This window comes from Bidens hawaiensis, unplaced genomic scaffold (assembly GCF_021521415.1).
Source record: "Bidens hawaiensis isolate Kalapana, Puna unplaced genomic scaffold, B.hawaiensis_p1.1 tig00017612_1, whole genome shotgun sequence".
Classification (NCBI taxonomy): Eukaryota; Viridiplantae; Streptophyta; class Magnoliopsida; order Asterales; family Asteraceae; genus Bidens; species Bidens hawaiensis.
This window is the reverse complement of record NW_027492666.1, coordinates 59,370-76,855: the sequence shown is the minus strand read 5'-3', so window position 1 is coordinate 76,855 and position 17,486 is coordinate 59,370. Positions and strand designations below refer to the sequence as shown.

General features: G+C 32.4%; 1 protein-coding gene across 2 annotated transcripts; it reads right to left on the bottom strand.

The window, feature by feature from the left end:
* Window positions 1–521: 521 nt before the first annotated feature.
* On the bottom strand, window positions 522–5,828 carry LOC143554346 (nucleolar complex-associated protein 3-like). Of its 2 annotated transcripts, none has more exons than XM_077044120.1 (13): window positions 5,747–5,828; window positions 4,616–4,809; window positions 4,384–4,547; window positions 4,101–4,303; window positions 3,817–4,025; window positions 3,625–3,727; window positions 3,366–3,529; window positions 2,985–3,294; window positions 2,773–2,900; window positions 2,365–2,691; window positions 1,304–1,443; window positions 1,138–1,235; window positions 522–1,054 (listed from the first exon to the last, which is right to left on the bottom strand). In XM_077044120.1, exons 2-13 carry the CDS (start codon window positions 4,771–4,773, stop codon window positions 593–595), a joined length of 2,466 nt encoding a protein of 821 aa, XP_076900235.1. In that variant the 5' UTR covers window positions 4,774–4,809; window positions 5,747–5,828; the 3' UTR covers window positions 522–592. The 2 variants fall into 2 exon arrangements, with proteins under 2 accessions (XP_076900235.1, XP_076900233.1); XM_077044118.1 differs by having other exon boundaries at window positions 5,776–5,812.
* Window positions 5,829–17,486: the final 11,658 nt, after the last annotated feature.

Sequence of the window (17,486 nt, the reverse complement as noted above, 5' to 3'; positions counted from 1 at the left end):
TAAAAGTAAATAAATAGAAAAGGAGTAAACAATTTTAATGTTAAGAACACAACAATTCTAATGTTAAGAACAAGGAAAATATCAACAAAAAAGGGGGAAAAACAATAAATATCAATATGGTTTTCTTGGAATTTAGCTTTCAAAAATTTTACTTTGACTACATCCTCATTACCTTAATAACCTAAAACTAACCTCAACATCACAAACTCACATTGGTGAGCCAACTCAACAAAGAATTCAACAATTCAAAGTCTCTCATTTTGGAATCTTCACTAACTTATCAATGGATGCAAAAAGTAGAGGCGACGACTAGTATCAAAAACGGTCCACGATATTGTAAACCACATCTTGTCTTTCATCGTATTATGCTTCGGATATTAGGAATGGTCAAACAAGAAAGATATTTTAAGAAAAATAAAAATAGCTTGAAAAGGACTAAAATGCTGCATGCCTGCATTGTTATATAAATTTAAGAGAGAATGTAAATAAATAGAAAAATGGCATATAGACTTCAAAAGAAATATTCAACTTAAATAGAAAAAACATCAAAAAAATTCACCTCAAAATGTTAACATAACTGAAAACTCACCAATCACATGGTTCTTCGTTTCTTTTGCTTCTTATACTGTTTATAAAGTTGCACCTTTAGCTTTGCCCGATCGAGTTCCCGTCTTAACCTCTCGTTTTCTTCCATTTCATTAACAAGCATAAAATGCTCCGACAATTTACTCCTAACCACATTCTCGTCCACCACTGCCGCCTTATCATCTCCATCAGCTGCCGCCAGCCGAACCGTCGGCCGGCTGCCCTTCTTTCTCTTGCCGCCAGTGGTCTTTACGCTTATGTTTTCCTTGTCAAGTGACATGTCAATGAAAGCTTGTTGAGGTGAGACGTTTGCTAAATAAACCTGATTGTTTGCATTTGCCATATTTGAAATCCCGGACGCCATTGTTGAAACGGATGGATGGTAATGTTTTGATAATACGGTTAACTCCCAAAGCACTGTTGCAAACGCGCCACTTAAGTTTGGATCCGATGCATAGGGTTGATATTTCTGAAAATATAAATACCATTTAATAAGATCAATATTAAGTAAAAAAATTGAGAAAATATGTAAAGTACAATTTATAATCTTACCGCGATAGAACCAGACAATGAGCCCCCGCCGGAATCATTTTCTAAAAGATCGCGGCATTTGACATTCTTTTGAAGGAGATGTTTTAAGGTAACCAACGCTGCAAACATTTTTTTATAAGTTTCAAAACAAAATATGTAAATATTTGAGTGTGTTGTATGTACATACCAGCCATGGATTCTGCAGCTCCAAAGCATAAAGAGAATGAAGCCAAACGTTTAATAAACGCAGCAGCCCGTTGCATGTCATGCTGTCTATCGTCACACAACATTATCTTCAAAGCTTCAGCCAATACTTCACCTTGATCTCTATACATTCAAAACAGTAGATAAAATCACATGTATTATCAGAGATGACAAATTAGATCCATTAATGAAAGAGCAGGTTAAAATGGGTTTTCATTTCTCTCTAACGTGTCAGATTGGTAAATCTAGATAAAGGATAACCACGCTTAAGGTGTATTCATAATTTATAAAACCTCCGATATCAGTTTATTCAAAAGAGTTAATTGCATAAAGAGGTAAGCTGCTTTAAATTCTACTTTGGGTTAATATCATAAAGCTTTCAATTCTACTTTGGGTTAATATCAACAAAGAACAATCACAAATCAAGTCGCCCTCTCAACTTGTAAAAATGCATCGAAAAAGTCACTAATTTTTTAATGTTTAGTCCGTAAACTTGTCTAAAATGCATGTAATTATATAACTTTAAAAAATGACTTGTTAACTCTTGAATTGACCAAAATTTGACAAAGTGACATTCAACTGACTCATAAAAAAATATGCGTCTTATTTTGACCAATTTAAGGGTTTACAAATTATTGTTTTAAAAGAATTTCCAAAAGTGTATGCATGATAGATTAGTTTCAAGAACTTTAGTATACAAAGTTTTGTTTATTGACTTTTTCATGTACTTTTACGAAAAAGTTCCTTCACCTAATTTTGGTATAATAACCTGCTTTCTTTAAGGTAACCAACTTTCAAAATTTTCAACTTGAGGTAATCTAGTAGGGTAACCGATCAAAGTATTGTTAACAGCTGACATGTCAGCAACTTCTAATCTAGTTTGTATTATACCTTAAATCAAATTTTTTGAAAATTTAATGTTTTTTTTCTAACCTATAATAAGTTGTTTACCCTTTTATACAATTAGACTATTATGCAACTCAACCCGCCCATAATACCACATTTATACATGCAAAATGTTGTATATATTGATATATTACTAACCTCCCGGGCCTATACTCGAGTATGAGATTATAAAGCTGAATAAAAAAATCTTGTAAATCAACATTTAATGCATCAAGATTGTTCTTCATCACTTTGAAAGCCACTATGCAACACCTCAGGCGTTCAGTCACAGTCAAACTACTTGAAACACTGTCAGATGCATTTTTAACATCATCACTTCCTCCGGCAAGCTTTCTAAGATATTTCATTAAATCCGCCATGTAATCCATATCAATTAAATGAGAAAACTTCCCAACTCCATTTAAACATGGAGCAAGAAGCGGGTGCTTCCCAAATGGACCCGTTATTGATTCATTTTCTTCTGATCTGAACCAAGAAAACAAGTAACAAAATGTTAAGTAATTAATATTAATAATACTTGAATAATATAATAAAAATAGAGTATACCCTGAATGCATAGTATGCTTCAAAATACGAAAATAGATTTCGAATACAGAAGAAAGCGTATCAGATTGTATCTTCCTTTTTTCATTTAAATCTTGTGCAAATGCTGCACTCATGTAATCAGCTTTGACCTGAAAAACATGTACGTGACCACGTTAATCCTAAATCAAAAAGATAAAACAAGTGACTGCTGACATGTAATAATAACAGAGTACCTCCTCTCGTGTTTTTGACAACTCTTCCTGCTTACTTTTCTTTTTATCATCTTGTTTTATTTCCATGTTTCTTCTTCCCGTCTTATAAAACTTCTTTTTAATTTTCTTAGTGTCTTGTTTTGATGGTTCAGGCTTCCTAAGATCCTCATCAAACGTGAGAGACATAAAGACCTCAATAGAATCAGGATGTAATTGACAATCATTGTCTTTTACAAGACCAGCAATAAGTTTTACTGCCTCAACAGTAGCTTCACCACCATGTTTTCCCTCGTTTGTAAAAAGTGACTTAAGTGTGTCACAACAACGTTTCCTGTTTAACATATAATGTCATAATCTTGATTAATTTACATAAATGTGACAAGTTTAAGAAAATGAGTAAACCTTATGACATCATCTGTGCAGCTTATATTTTTTATGACAGCTTTCAGCAAGGTATCACAATAATTAAAACGAGGGTTTGCGTCGAGAAGAGTGCAAATGCAACGAATGGCCACTCGTTTAAAACCGAATACTTTTTCCAATGACATCAGCTTCTGGAGGTATAACTATCAACACTCAACCAAATAAATCCGTTAAATTAAATACATGCTTTTAGAAACCTTAAAATAAATTATTAAAAAGCACGTCAATAAAATCAAACCTTGTACACACTTAGAAGTGTGGATTCATAGAACCGAGTTTTTTTAACGTCCTTTGATACAACCATTGCAAGCTCCTTATCGGTAGGTAGCCTAATGCGGTTCCTGTTTTCCATAATGACAAACAATATAAAGTTAATAATGATAACATGAAGGTACAAATATAGTATTTGCATGATTAAATAATAACATACCCAGGAATAATATCCTTGAAAACAGCTAATAAAGACTTTAAACCAAGTTCTAATATATAACGATCTCCTTCTTTGCATATTTTAAACATTTCTCTTAAATGTTTAATATTTCCTTCGGGATCCTCGAGCATTGATGTCCCGATTTCAGCAAGCCTAAGTTTCTTCTTCTCATTGGACTCTTCAGCTGTGAGATCTTTTTCAACTTCAGCCTAAAGAATCATTATTGTTAAAAGATGAATAATGATATATAAATATATTATAATTAAAATCTGAACAAATAATACCAAAACTTCTGCTTTAGAGCTTTGTTCAACTTCTTCTTCTACTTCTGTCACCTCCTCTTTCACTTGTTTCTTTGCCTCTTTTCTTAATTTCTTCTGCTTCGCGCGTTTTTCTGCTTTTGTTAACTTCACAACACCGTTGTCTCTGCTCACATCATCATTTTCACCCAAGGTTTCATCCTCAATTTGTGCTTTCTTTGACGATGCTAGATAACAATATCACCTTAAAACTATAAAACACTGCATCTTGATAGAACCAGTGAGAAACAAATTATCTAAAAGTTACCTGTCCTGTAGTACACCTGTCCGTCTAATGTCTTTACAGGGAGAGAATCTACAACCTCAACTTCTTTCTGTTTATTATCTTCCGTTAACGGTTTCTTCCTCGCACGTTTCTCGTATTCAAATTCCAAAGCGTCTTCTTTGGCATCAGCAACACGGTTGACATGCCTTTTATGGTAAATAGTGTTAATAATGTATTAAATTTGAAAAAAAAAACTAAAAGTTGACTTACGGACCTTGTGATTGACTGAGTGTCCAGCTTTGAAACAAAGCCTGCATACTCTCGGTTTTTATGAACAAACTCCAAATCCTCATCTGAGACTTCAACTTCATCCTCGGGCACGTCAGGTGGTAGCTCGGGTGGTAGTACCACCTTTTGTTTCTTTTTTCCCATGTATTTTGATCAAGCGTATGACTTGTATGTCAAGTTCTTCACACAAATGTCAATAGGGCAGCTATAAGTTAAACTAGCCATAATAAAGTTGAAAGTGTTGCACACAGTTATTATTATGACTCGTTTCCTACATAAATGATCTAGCATTGCTTCTAATTTCAACATGCAGAACACCATGACTCTACATGAAATTTTATCGCAATTTTAAGTTACGGAAAATGAATTCGGTTTCACCATCTTTTGCAGAAACTGGTATCAAGCAGGTGTGTATACAACCCAAAATGCTCTCAAGCTACTCAAGATCGGCTCGCAAAAAGCTCGAACCGAGCCGAGATTAAATGAGCTCAAGCCCAAACTCAGACCTATAAAATAAGCTTGTTTAATAAACAAGCCCGAGCCCGAGCTTAGCTTATCTAGCTCAAGCCGACTCAAAAGCCTAAACAAACTCATAATTGATACAATTTGTATCTATTATAATTTATACATACTACATATTTATTTACTAGTTATTATAATATATAACTTATGATAACAATAACTAAATAAAATATATACATCTAAAAATGATCATATACATACATAAATTAATTAAAAGATAAAAAACAATCCCAGCTTAGCAAAAAAAAAAAAAAACTACTCACGAATCGAGCTCGAGCTCGTTTGCAGCTCTTGTATCAAGTTAAATGACAATAATAAGTTAATATCGAACAAATGAATTAGCAACTACCTATAAACTAGGTTTAACAATAAACCCTAACTTTTTAAACATATATGTTAGGCCTTTGAAATCAAGTTTATGGCAAATTGAACATATCTATTTAACAACACCAAACAATTATTAATATTATTAATTATTAATAGTATGGCTTGAGACAAAAGCAGCTTACAAATTCAATGAAACTACTGTATTCATATAAAATAAATAGAATTCACCATGCATTTTTATGCTTATATGACACTGAACAAAACAAACCTGGTTTGGAATAAGGATAGGCGGCGTACGGCGGAGTGGTTGGTTGCCGGCGGTTTCAGTGGTGGCTGTGTTTATATTCGAAATCGAAAGAGAAGAAGGGGTTTTGTAATATATGTAATTGTTTACTGGTAAAGTGGACTAGCAGCACTTTGGGCTCCTGAATAGTGAGCTTGGGCCGTACCATTGGCCTTAGAGTGCACAAATCGGATTTTTCATTTACCCGGTTTCGGGTATGGAACTGGGTTCGGGTATGACCGGGTATTAGAAAATCGGGTATTGGTAAAAACAGTGTCGGATTCGGGTCCGGGTATTGCCTCTAAAAACCATACCCTATGAATCGGGTTCGGGTCGGGTATAGAACCGGGAATTCTAAAACTGGATATTTGAATACCTTATTTTTGGGTATTGAAAAAACCATATTTGTGGGTTTTTAGGGCTTTTTTCCGGGTATTTTCGGGTACAGATTGGATTTTTTAAAAGGTTGTACTTTTTAGGGGTATTTTTCAGGTATTTTTAAGGTATATTTCGGGTATACATCGGGTATTTAAAATACTCGGTCTCAGGTATTGGAAAAACCGAGTTCCGTGTATGGAACCGGTTTGGGTTTTCGGGTCCGATTCAGGTTCGGGTTTTGGTTCCGAAATGCATACCCTATCCGTACCCTACGAGTAGGGTCGGGTACGGGTTCGGGTATTAAAAACCCAGGTATTAAAAACCGATTCCGGGTTTTTATTTCGGGTCAGGTTTCGGGTTCGGGTTTTTTGTGCACCTCTAGCCAGAGGTGTACAAAGCTGTTATTTTCAGGAACCAGTTCTGGGTATGGTCAACATAGTCAAAATTGGGTCGGGTAGGAATCGGTTCCAGGTATAGTCGGGTATATGAAAGGGTTTTTACTGAGTTTTCCTGTTTTTTTCGGGTTTCGGGTAGGATCAGGTCAGGTATTGACCAGGTATTTTCGGTTTTGGTTCCGGGGAGAAATCTTATACCTGGTTGTACATGTGAGTCGGGTACGGGTAAGAACCGGTTCCGGGTTGAGTCCGGAACAGGTTATATTGTGCACCTTTAACCGTAGTGGATTGAACGGCGGATGAGGTCTGGTTAAAGCTAGTTAATCTGGCTTGTTTTAGAAACCGGATTATAATTGGGAAAATACAAACCGGTATAAACCGGATTGGATTGGATCTAAACCAGTCCACCATGCTTTATTACTCGATATGGTTCTACCAACGGATTGGATCATTTTTTAAAGGGACAATTTCATAGAACAGTAACCAAGTTTCAAAAGTGTTCCAATTAGGTCCCTCAACTTTAAAAAGTGTTCCAATTAGGTCACTCGACTTTCATATTTTATTAAATTAAAGGTTTTAACATGCTTTTTTAACATTTTTATTTTTTGTTTCACATAGGAAATCTTTTTATATTTTTTTTGATGTTGACGTTGAGTGGCGACGTGAATTTTATTTTTTATTTTTGAATTTTAATATAATTAACGTTTTTTAATTTTTTAAAAATATAACTACATATATTGCAAATTCCGACCCCCACATCTTATCCTCCATTTCTTTCTTAACAAACAAAAAAATCGGTGAGACTCGATTTGAAGATTTAGTGACCCGATTTGAGAAAAATATACATGAGTGACCTAATTGGAACACTTTTGAAAGTTGGTTACTATTTTATGAGATATTCCCTTTTTTAAACCAATTCACCCAAATTGATTTTTATTTTGGTTTAGGATTTGGTAACGAACTGATTCAGATGTGTGCCTCTAACCATAACAGCAGCCCTAGAAGATCAAATTAAGGGTGCTTAACTGCTTATGTTGTGGTTTATTCATTTTGAATATCCAGTCAAAGAAAAAAATGAACTTAACCAAAATCATATAGTTCAAAACAAACCAAAAAGCAAATTCGATTTTATTTTGATTTTCGGTCTCAATCGAATAATTTTTTTGAATTTTCTTTATTATTATTTGCTATGGATAGGTTTAGGCTAAATAAGCCAAGGTTGTAATTGGAATGGTCTAAATGACAAACTTAAATAAACATTATTTAAATTCAATGTACTTCAGTTAGGTTTTATATGGTTTTGGTTTGATTTAATCGGATTCACCCAAAATAGAGATTGGTATGCCCCAAATGTTTATGCGTTGTTGGGTTGTATTAATATGTTGGATTTATGTGGGTCTAAGTCATCTCTAGATGCTTTAGGTGGGGTTCGTGGGGAAAAATCAGATTTAAAAATTCTTTAAGTGAGTTATTTTTTTACTTAAAAACTATGAACTTATAAAGTTGAGTATAACTTAACTATTTATAGATTAATTTGTGTAGTAGAAAAAAATAGAGAATTGTCAATCTACTATATGATTTTTTTAGTTATTTTTTTTTTATTTTTTGAAATTTTAAAACAAATAGTGTAAATGTGTAATAGTGTAAGATGTATTTTGATCTACCATGTCTAATGTCGCATATTGTCTTTCATATTAATCTAACTACTTAGATTTAATAATGTCTAGCGGGTCATGTCCGACAACCTGCTTATTAAGCATGTGAGTGTTAGTGTTTTAGTTACAACATCCTTTATTATCTCTACATAACATACATATGAGGAATTGAGGATCATGAATCTCCTTACAGAATAATGTTTAGGTTGTTCTTGTATTTCTATGAGCCATCTGTTCTAAATTATTCCTTAAAAGTATTCTACAATATTTCATGTTTCAAATATATATGGCATATTGGCGGTATTCTTTTTCTAACCAAGACTTAGCATGAAGAATTTGATTTATAGTTTTGCAATCGTAGCTTACTAGGGTATAGCTCGTGTTACACACGGGTGGAAAAACATGTCAACAAACATAATAAATTTAAACAACAAATTCATGCAACACAAAACGTTAACCATATACATGTTCTAGATATTAAAAGTTAAAAGTTACAATAAGTTAATGTACATCGAACAACCAAAAAAATCAACAAAAGACATAAACATGTTCTTCCATATTAAACCACATCAACTTCTTCAAACATTTTACAAAAGAAACTCATTTTGTTCACCACCTAAAAATATTATAAAACAATAGCATCCAAATTAAATATATTTAATAATGAGTAACATTTGAACATTAATAAAGTTGTTTTTATTAAAACAAAATAACATACAACAACAAACAAAGTAAAATGACAACATAAAACATCTTTCTAACTTAAACCATTAAACCAAAAAGATATATCAATTAAAACCTTTTTTGGCCGTAATTTTATACATAACAAATTTGATACTCTTTTAAAACAACCTGTTTTGAAATATTTTCAAAATAGTTACAAAATATAAAAAAATTGGAATTAGTCAACTTCAAAAAATTATGATTTTTTTTTATTTTTGACCAACCTTGCAACAAACTTTTAAATCAATGACATTAATATTTTGTTAAACTTGCAAAACATAAAAACGTTTTACAATAAATGAATTTTTAAATAACTTTGAAAAGATTAAAAAAATTTATGTTGACTTGGAAAATATTTAAAGGTGAAAAAATATGATACAAAAATATATAGACCATATATACATGTATTTTAATAAAAAAATATATTAAAAACTTGGAAATTAATTGTTATATTTAAATGAGAATATTATTAAACACATTACTAACGAACGTATATGAATATCCCGTAAAAACAGAAAATGTAATAGACACGTATTTAAGATATTGACATTTTATGTTGAGTATATATTAGGAAAATGAATTAAATTAGAATATATTAAATGGTTATTTAAGTTATAAATCTGTTTATCAAAATTTATGGAACTATCATAACTAATAGTTGATCAACAATATTAAAAGAAGTTATTAACTTTAAAAATTTTAGAAAACACCGACCCACATTATAGTCAATTCCAAAATTAAATAAATAAATTATACTTAACTTATTTATTTGAAATTCGAATTATTAATTTGAATACACGTAAAAAATAATAATTATAAATAATGACTTTCAACTTTATTATATGATTTGATTAAATTAGAATATAATCAATTGTTATTTAAGTTATTAATCTGTTTACCAAAATTGTTAAACGAAATTTTTTATAGTCAAAGATCCTAAATACAAAAAATATTACAAAAATCATGGCATAATGTAATCTTGAAATTATTACTTTTTTTAGTCGATCCATAATTAATATTATTTTATTACAGTCAATGAAATCTGCATTCAATTTTGTTACAAACCGTTACAAACCTGTTATAATTAATTGTGACATTTATGTCTAATTATAAATTGGTCAACATATAAGATAGGAAGATTGTGGAGATTGAAAACTTATAAACATAATCATATTGACAATGGAAACAAAATTTTCCATAACCAACTTTAATAAATCTTTTTTTAGAATTCAAATTCAAATAATATTTTGAATTTTTATAGTGCATTAATTGTTACAGTTTCCATAACCAAATGATGACACTCAGTAGCATTAATTGTGATATTTATGCCTCATTATACATTGGTCAAACAAAAAAGATGGAAAGTGTGTGAAAATTAGGAATAAATACATGAATAATAACAAAAATATACATCAATATTAAACAAAAAAAAAAAGAAATCTTATCAACAAATCCTCAATCCATGAAATTAACTATATCAAGTTGAAGACATAACCTGAAATGAGAAAATTAAATATTAATATTAATATCACATAATAAATAAATTAACAATTATAGAAGATTTGAATTTTGTAAACAAATATTCTAATTGATAACCGGAATATTTGAATCGCGTTACCGGAAGAATGAAATAGGAAAAATCTTCATTGTATCTTCGATTTTGATATAAAACCTAAAGAGATTATAAAAAAATCATATAATAATTCATATAAATACAAACAAAAATGGAAAACAAAAATCTTACCTGAAAACCTTACCGGAAAACCGTAATAACTTCAAAATATCAATTCAATCTTGGATTTTGATATGCAACCTAAAGAGATTATTACAAAATCATATAACAATTAAAATAAATTTAAAACATATCGGAAAACCTTACCGGAAAAAGATATTACATTGCCGGAAAATCATATAACATTGTTGGCCATTAAAAACAATAACACGTTAGAAGCATGGTTGAAATCTAAAATTTGTGACAGAAGCATATATAGTTGAATTTGTGACAATAATCTTACTGGAAAATTTACCGGAATACCTTACCGGAAAACCGTAATAACTTCAAAATATCAATTCAATCTTGGATTTTGATATACAACCTAAAGAGATTATTACAAAATAATATAACAATTAAAATAAATATAAAACCATATCGGAAAACCTTACCGGAAAAAGATATTACCTTGCCGGAAAATCATATAACGTTGTTGGCTATTAGAGTATAATATATAACCTTACCGGAAAACGATTAATCCCGATCTACATTACCGGAATTTAGAATATGGTGGATGGTGGAGTTAGTAAGCAGAGAGAAAGAGAGAGATTAAAATGATTTGGGTGAAAAGTCTTAAGGTTTAAATAAGTTTTCTTGAGTGTTTGGTCAACTAACATGTGGCAGCCTAATAGAGAATATGTGAATGGAAAGTTGCTGACTGGATTGCACATGTGGACAGCCTAGAAGAAGGCCATGTGTACAATTATATTGCTTTAATAGTATTTAAAGATTTAGCTAGACAACCAGTGGCGGAACAACAATATAAGTATTGGGGTCGGACGATCCCTGTGAAATTTTTTAGAGGTATATATATGTTAAAATCCCAAACAACCCTTATTAAATTTTGACACCGACCCTCTTCGGACCCATGTGAAATAATATAGTTGAAACTCACGTATAACTTAGTAAGAACATACAAATAATTCAGTTGGAATTCACAAAAATATCGGTCATAACTTTGAAATAATTCCGCCAGAACTCACAAATAAAGGTGCACAAATCGGTTAACCGGTTATTTTTGGCGGAATTTAACCGGTTAGACCAGTTTTCGGGTAGGGTAGTAACCGGTTTTGATCGGTTAGAGAAGCGGTTTTGACTGGTTAAAGCAGACCGGTTACCGGTTAATAACCGGTTTTCAATAAAATAATAATTAAATAATTAAAAAAAAATGATTAACCGGTTCGGTCAACCGGTTTATAACCGATTTTGAAATCAATAATACAAACCGGTTATTAACCGGCGGTTAGGATTGGTTAGTAACCGGTTAGGATTGGACCGATTAGTACCCAGTTAGAAAATCGGGTTCAAACCGGTTAACCGGTATCTTTGTGCACCTCTACTCACAAATAATTCCGTTAGGACTCACAAAAAGTTCGTTGGATAACACAAAAACCTTAACGTTGGTGTTTGTTAGAGGGTGAGCCAGTAGCCTTGTCAAAAAGCAGGGCCGACCATAAGGTGTGGCTGGGTGGTCGACGGACACAGGCCCGACACCCCGTTAGGCCCGAATTTATTTATTTTTTAAATTATATGTATTTTTATTAAAATAATATGTATATTTAGTGTTTAAACTAAATTACATAACTATTAGTTTGGTATAGTGACAAAAGGTTATTACATTACAACACAAAGGTTATGCGTTCTACTCTCATTTGATGCATGTTTAATTCTATTTTTATACAAAAGTTTTTACACAACTCAATTATAATCAAGTAAATTCACATTAAAATTAAAATTGTTTAAACCTAAAAAATACTATTTTTACTAAAGGCCCAATTTTTTTTTTATCTTTGACCCAAATTTTTTTTTGCTTTCTCGAAGCCGGCCCTGTCAAAAAGGACGGGTCTAATGGGGTTCTAGCAGACACTTAAAAATTTGTTTAATAATCTATAAACATTGTAAGGAATCAAGTGGTCAAAATGACCATTTTAAGATTTTTCTTTGTCATAAAAGGGACATAACCGTTATAGTTGTAAATATTCGAACAAGTGATTACCATCACGAGTGTTATCAACATCCATCCATTTTATGTATCCAATCAAATGATCAATTCACATAATTTTGAAAATTTATTAGTACACATTTTTAATCTTCAACATATTGTGGTTATTCAAATTATAATATTTTAAATTTCTTTTTATAAGTATATCCATAAAATAAATAATAATGTATTACAAGGTTGGTGGAAATTAAAGGAGGTTATAATCAAGAATGCATATATATTTGGTGGCACCATTTAACATGAGTTAGGTGTATTGAAATAACAACCCTAATAAAGTCATATAAATCAACCATATGACATGCATTTTTCTCATATTTATTTAGGTATATGCCATTTTCAACCATTTATTATATGTATTTGCATTCAAAATTGTTTTTTTAATCAAAGAATAAATTTCAAATAGTGAATACATCAAATAGATTGAAAAATAAAGTGTATTTATGAGCTATTCATTCTCTCATCATGTGTGATCACACTAGTGGATCATTATAGAATCACAATAAATACAACAAACTGATAAATTTTGTAATTTCGAGTTATAATTGAAAAAAAAATGATATTGGATAATGATCTGAATTGCTATGGGTCTCAAGCTAGTAATAAAATATACACGTATAACTAGAATAATATGTGATGATATTAGAAGACAATATTTTTATTAACCAAATAAAAATCAAACATCTTGAGACACAAATACAATATATACATTTTGAGTCCAAAATAAACTTTTCCACACCATTAAACACAATTGAATTCTAAGTCATTCATAGAAAATGAACGCAATAAATGTCACATATTAGTTAGTTTACCATCAAACTTAATAATCACACGGATAGCCTTCAATTCAATTGCATTAAATCCACCCTAGACATATTTAAGGGTACACACCAGTCTTTGTTTCATTTAAACCTCATGCCGTTGTAATTTTTCTTTTTTCTAAATTAAACCTCATGACCAACAATTAGGATTCAAAAGCATTGTTGGATCACCTACCGAGGTGGCAAATGGGTTAAGGTTAAATCGAACAAGTCATGGGTTAAAATGAGTCATGAGTCAAAACGAGTTTAGGTTAGAATTGAGTCAGAACGAGTCAAATAAAAAAAAAGGTTGTTTTGGTTTAGGTCGAACCGGGTTTGAGTTTTTTTTTTTGTGAACGAAAATAACGGCAGAGACATTTTAGTTTTTTTAGATTTTTTTATTTATATGACTTTTTTTTATTATTTGTTTTGAGTGGTTTTCTATTAAGATCAAAAACCTTCAAATAATATTCAAAAATAATAAAAAAAATATAACTCAAAACATAAATCATAAACAAAAAAAAAGTAAAACCACAAAAAATTTTCCTATATTGTTCTCGTCGATAAAAAAATTCCACCAAGAATCGAACCGAAACCGAAAAATCGATGGAAATGAAACAAAAAGCCAAAACCGGACCACATCAATCGAAATCGAAAAAATCAATCAAAACGAAACTAAAAGAATTCAAACCGAACAAAAACTAAACTGAAAAAACGGACAAAAACGAGTCCGGAATTGACCAAAGAGAAACCGAAACCCAACCCGTCCCGTGTGAAAACTCGTGTTGGCTTGAAACCTAAACCAAACCCGTTTCAATCCGAAACTCGTTTCGTGCCGAAACCTATCTTGTACGAAACCTGTTCCGATCCGAAATCTGTTACATTTTCTTAGTACACTAAGCCACATCAACCCATTTCTTTGAACTTGTCGACCCATTTTGACCCGTAAATAAAAGAATGGAATTTCAAATGACTCATTTTGACCCATTTAGTTAAAACCATTTACCCAAACCAACTCACTTAAATTTTAAAATAACTCAAATCTACCTATTTGAAAAAAATTTAATCAAGATTGTCACTTGTAACATCCCGAAATTTCTAAAGTAATATTTAATATATTATTTTGTCGGGTGAAATAAACGAGTTAGTGGAACGATAATAATAATAGCAAAATATGAAGACTTAGTAGGATAATTAGATGAGATTAGATATGGACCAAAAGGAAATATGGGCCTTCGGTCCATGGGCTTAAGGGAGTATAAATACCCCCTTAAACCCCAATCATTTCCATTCCATCCATTTATCCATCCTAATCTATACACACCCCAAAACACACAACCCGAACCAAGATCCAAAGGCGAGGACCCGAGCTCGTTGGTGCTAGATCGTCGTGACGAACCAAAGCAACAAAACCAGCTCGTGTTCGTAGTTCGACTCATTTACGGTACGTTTATATCGAGAACTTGTTCGTTTAGGTTTGGATTAGTATAGAAATGATAGATCTGTGTTTGTATGGTAAAAACGAATCCAACAAAGCTAAACTTACTGAAAATGGTTAAGATTTGATGGGTTAATCGATTGATAAAAGAACCCGTAACCTATATGCCTAAATCGCACCCCTTAAACATCGATGTTAGGTCGATTTGATGGTTGGGGTTTGTAGGCGCTGGTCAGACGATTCCGTGGATACCTAAATCGAGTTATTTGGTTAAGAAACGAAGATGATTAAGGACGAACAGTAGCTGCAGCCGACAACTTCGCCTGCAAGCTAAGTTCGCCTGATGAACTTCGCCTGCAAAGCTAAGTTCGCCTAAGGTTTAACTTCGCCTAAAGCTAAGTTCGCCTAAGGTTTAACTTCGCCTAAAGCTAAGTTCGCCTGATGACAACTTCGCCTGCAAAGCTAAGTTCGCCTAAGGTTTAACTTCGCCTAAAGCTAAGTTCGCCTGATGACAACTTCGCCTGCAAAGCTAAGTTCGCCTAAGGTTTAACTTCGCCTAAAGCTAAGTTCGCCTGATGACAACTTCGCCTGCAAAGCTAAGTTCGCCTAAGGTTTAACTTCGCCTAAAGCTAAGTTCGCCTAAGGTTTAACTTCGCCTAAAGCTAAGTTCGCCTGATGACTGCCCCCGGACCCCCGTTCGTTGTGGGTTGTAATTAAGATTAGAAAGATGATATAAGTAGTGATAGTTAATTGATATGTATACTTGTTATACAGTCAGCCGTGCACAACTGAGGAAAGGGATTACGATTAACGGTGAACGTAACCGTGTTCAGGTGAGTTTCTAGCCCCATTTATGTGTTATGTTTTCGGGGCTGTGTGCATACTCGATATGTTTGTTAATACGCTTATCCTAAGAGATAAGTGTATGCCTTATGTGAATAATGTGATATGTATGAATGATGGCTTGACGGTACGTGAACGATCTTCGGATATTGCACGTACTGTCAGGTTGTAACGCTAAGTATAAGGTAACTATGATATGTATGCTTATGTGTATGAATGTGATAAAGTTAATAAAAGAATGAAATGATGGTTGTATGGTTACGAAGAGGGTACCGGGCCCTAATAATACTCGAGGTATGATGTATGGTTGTATGGTAACGAAGAGGGAATCGAACCCTACTAATATTCGAGAACTAGGGAACCGAACCCTACTAATATTCGAGGAAAGAGGGTACCGAGCCCTAATAAGACTCGAGGTATGATGTATGGTTGTATGGTAACGAAGAGGGAATCGAACCCTACTAATATTCGAGAACTATGGAACCGAACCCTACTAATATTCGAGGAAAGAGGGACCAGACCCTTATAATATCTGTGATGTTAGGGACCAGACCCTTATAATATCTGTGATGTTAGGGACCAGACCCTTATAATATCTGTGATGTTAGGGACCAGACCCTTATAATATCTGTGAGGTTATAGGGCGAAAGACTCTTTAAAACGTATGATTATGTATGTAAAGAAAGTATGAAAGTATGAAAGTATGAATGAAAGAATATAAGTTTATGTGTATTGCATAGTGTATGATTAACTAGAACTCACTCAGCGTAGCTGACTTTTAGTATGCACGCAGGTGAGTAGGACGAGGCAGCTCGCTTGAGGAGACACGTGGCATCGAATAAGAGGCTGGCATCGGAAGACTCAAGACGTTTAAGTTTAATGTTTCGTTAATTTTGAAAGACAAAATGATGTTTTAAGACAAGACGTGTTTTCTTATGAAATGTTTTATGAAAGCTTTTATATTCCGCGAATGTTTTAATTTAACTTTGATATTTAGAACTGCGTTTATGAGTAAATCCAACATGAAAGTAGGGTTACCGGTAACGGGGCCTTACATCACTCCTAAATTCACCTATAGAAACTACTTCGACGTTGCACCATCATAGTTAAAATGGATTTTTTTTAGTTAAAATTGGAATTATTTGGCTAAATATAGGTGTTGGTTGTTTAATTGACATGGGAATGATATAGTTAAATATTGGTGGTTGTAACCTGTAAATAAATGCTTACACTAACTTCAGAAAAGAAAAGATGAATAAAGTAGCACCACCCTTTTGACTCCATTCAAGATTGGTTGGTATCCCTTAATGTTGACTGGTATATATACACACACACATACACTATATATACATACATATATATGTGTATGTGTGTGATTATGTATGTAGAGTGTTGGACTCGTAGATTTTTTTCTGTCTGGTGGAAAACGAGTCAGGTGAAAACGGATGGATACATACGTTTGTGATATACTTGTAATTTGTAAAGAATCTAAAATCACCGTTATATAAAATACTAAAATCCTTTTCACAAATTAGACAAAAGATCACATATGTATTTATTTACCTCGTGAATATGCATTTTCGAGTATATAAATTCCTGTAAAATTCGATAGCATTGAGTTAAGAATTATAAGATCATGTGTAGTCATAAAACTCCACTATCAGGGGTTATACGCCACGTGGCGTTCAGTCAGAGTTATGATTTTGTACAAAAACAGGCTGTA

Coding starts and splice junctions, on each gene's coding strand:
- LOC143554346 (XM_077044120.1), bottom strand. CDS start 4,773: ATGGGAAAAAAGAAACAAAAGGTGGTACTACCACCCGAGCTACCACCT. Junction 1,444..2,364: donor CTCGAGTATAGGCCCGGGAG/GTTAGTAATATA, acceptor TTGAATGTATAG/AGATCAAGGTGAAGTATTGG. Junction 1,236..1,303: donor AGCTGCAGAATCCATGGCTG/GTATGTACATAC, acceptor AAATGTTTGCAG/CGTTGGTTACCTTAAAACAT.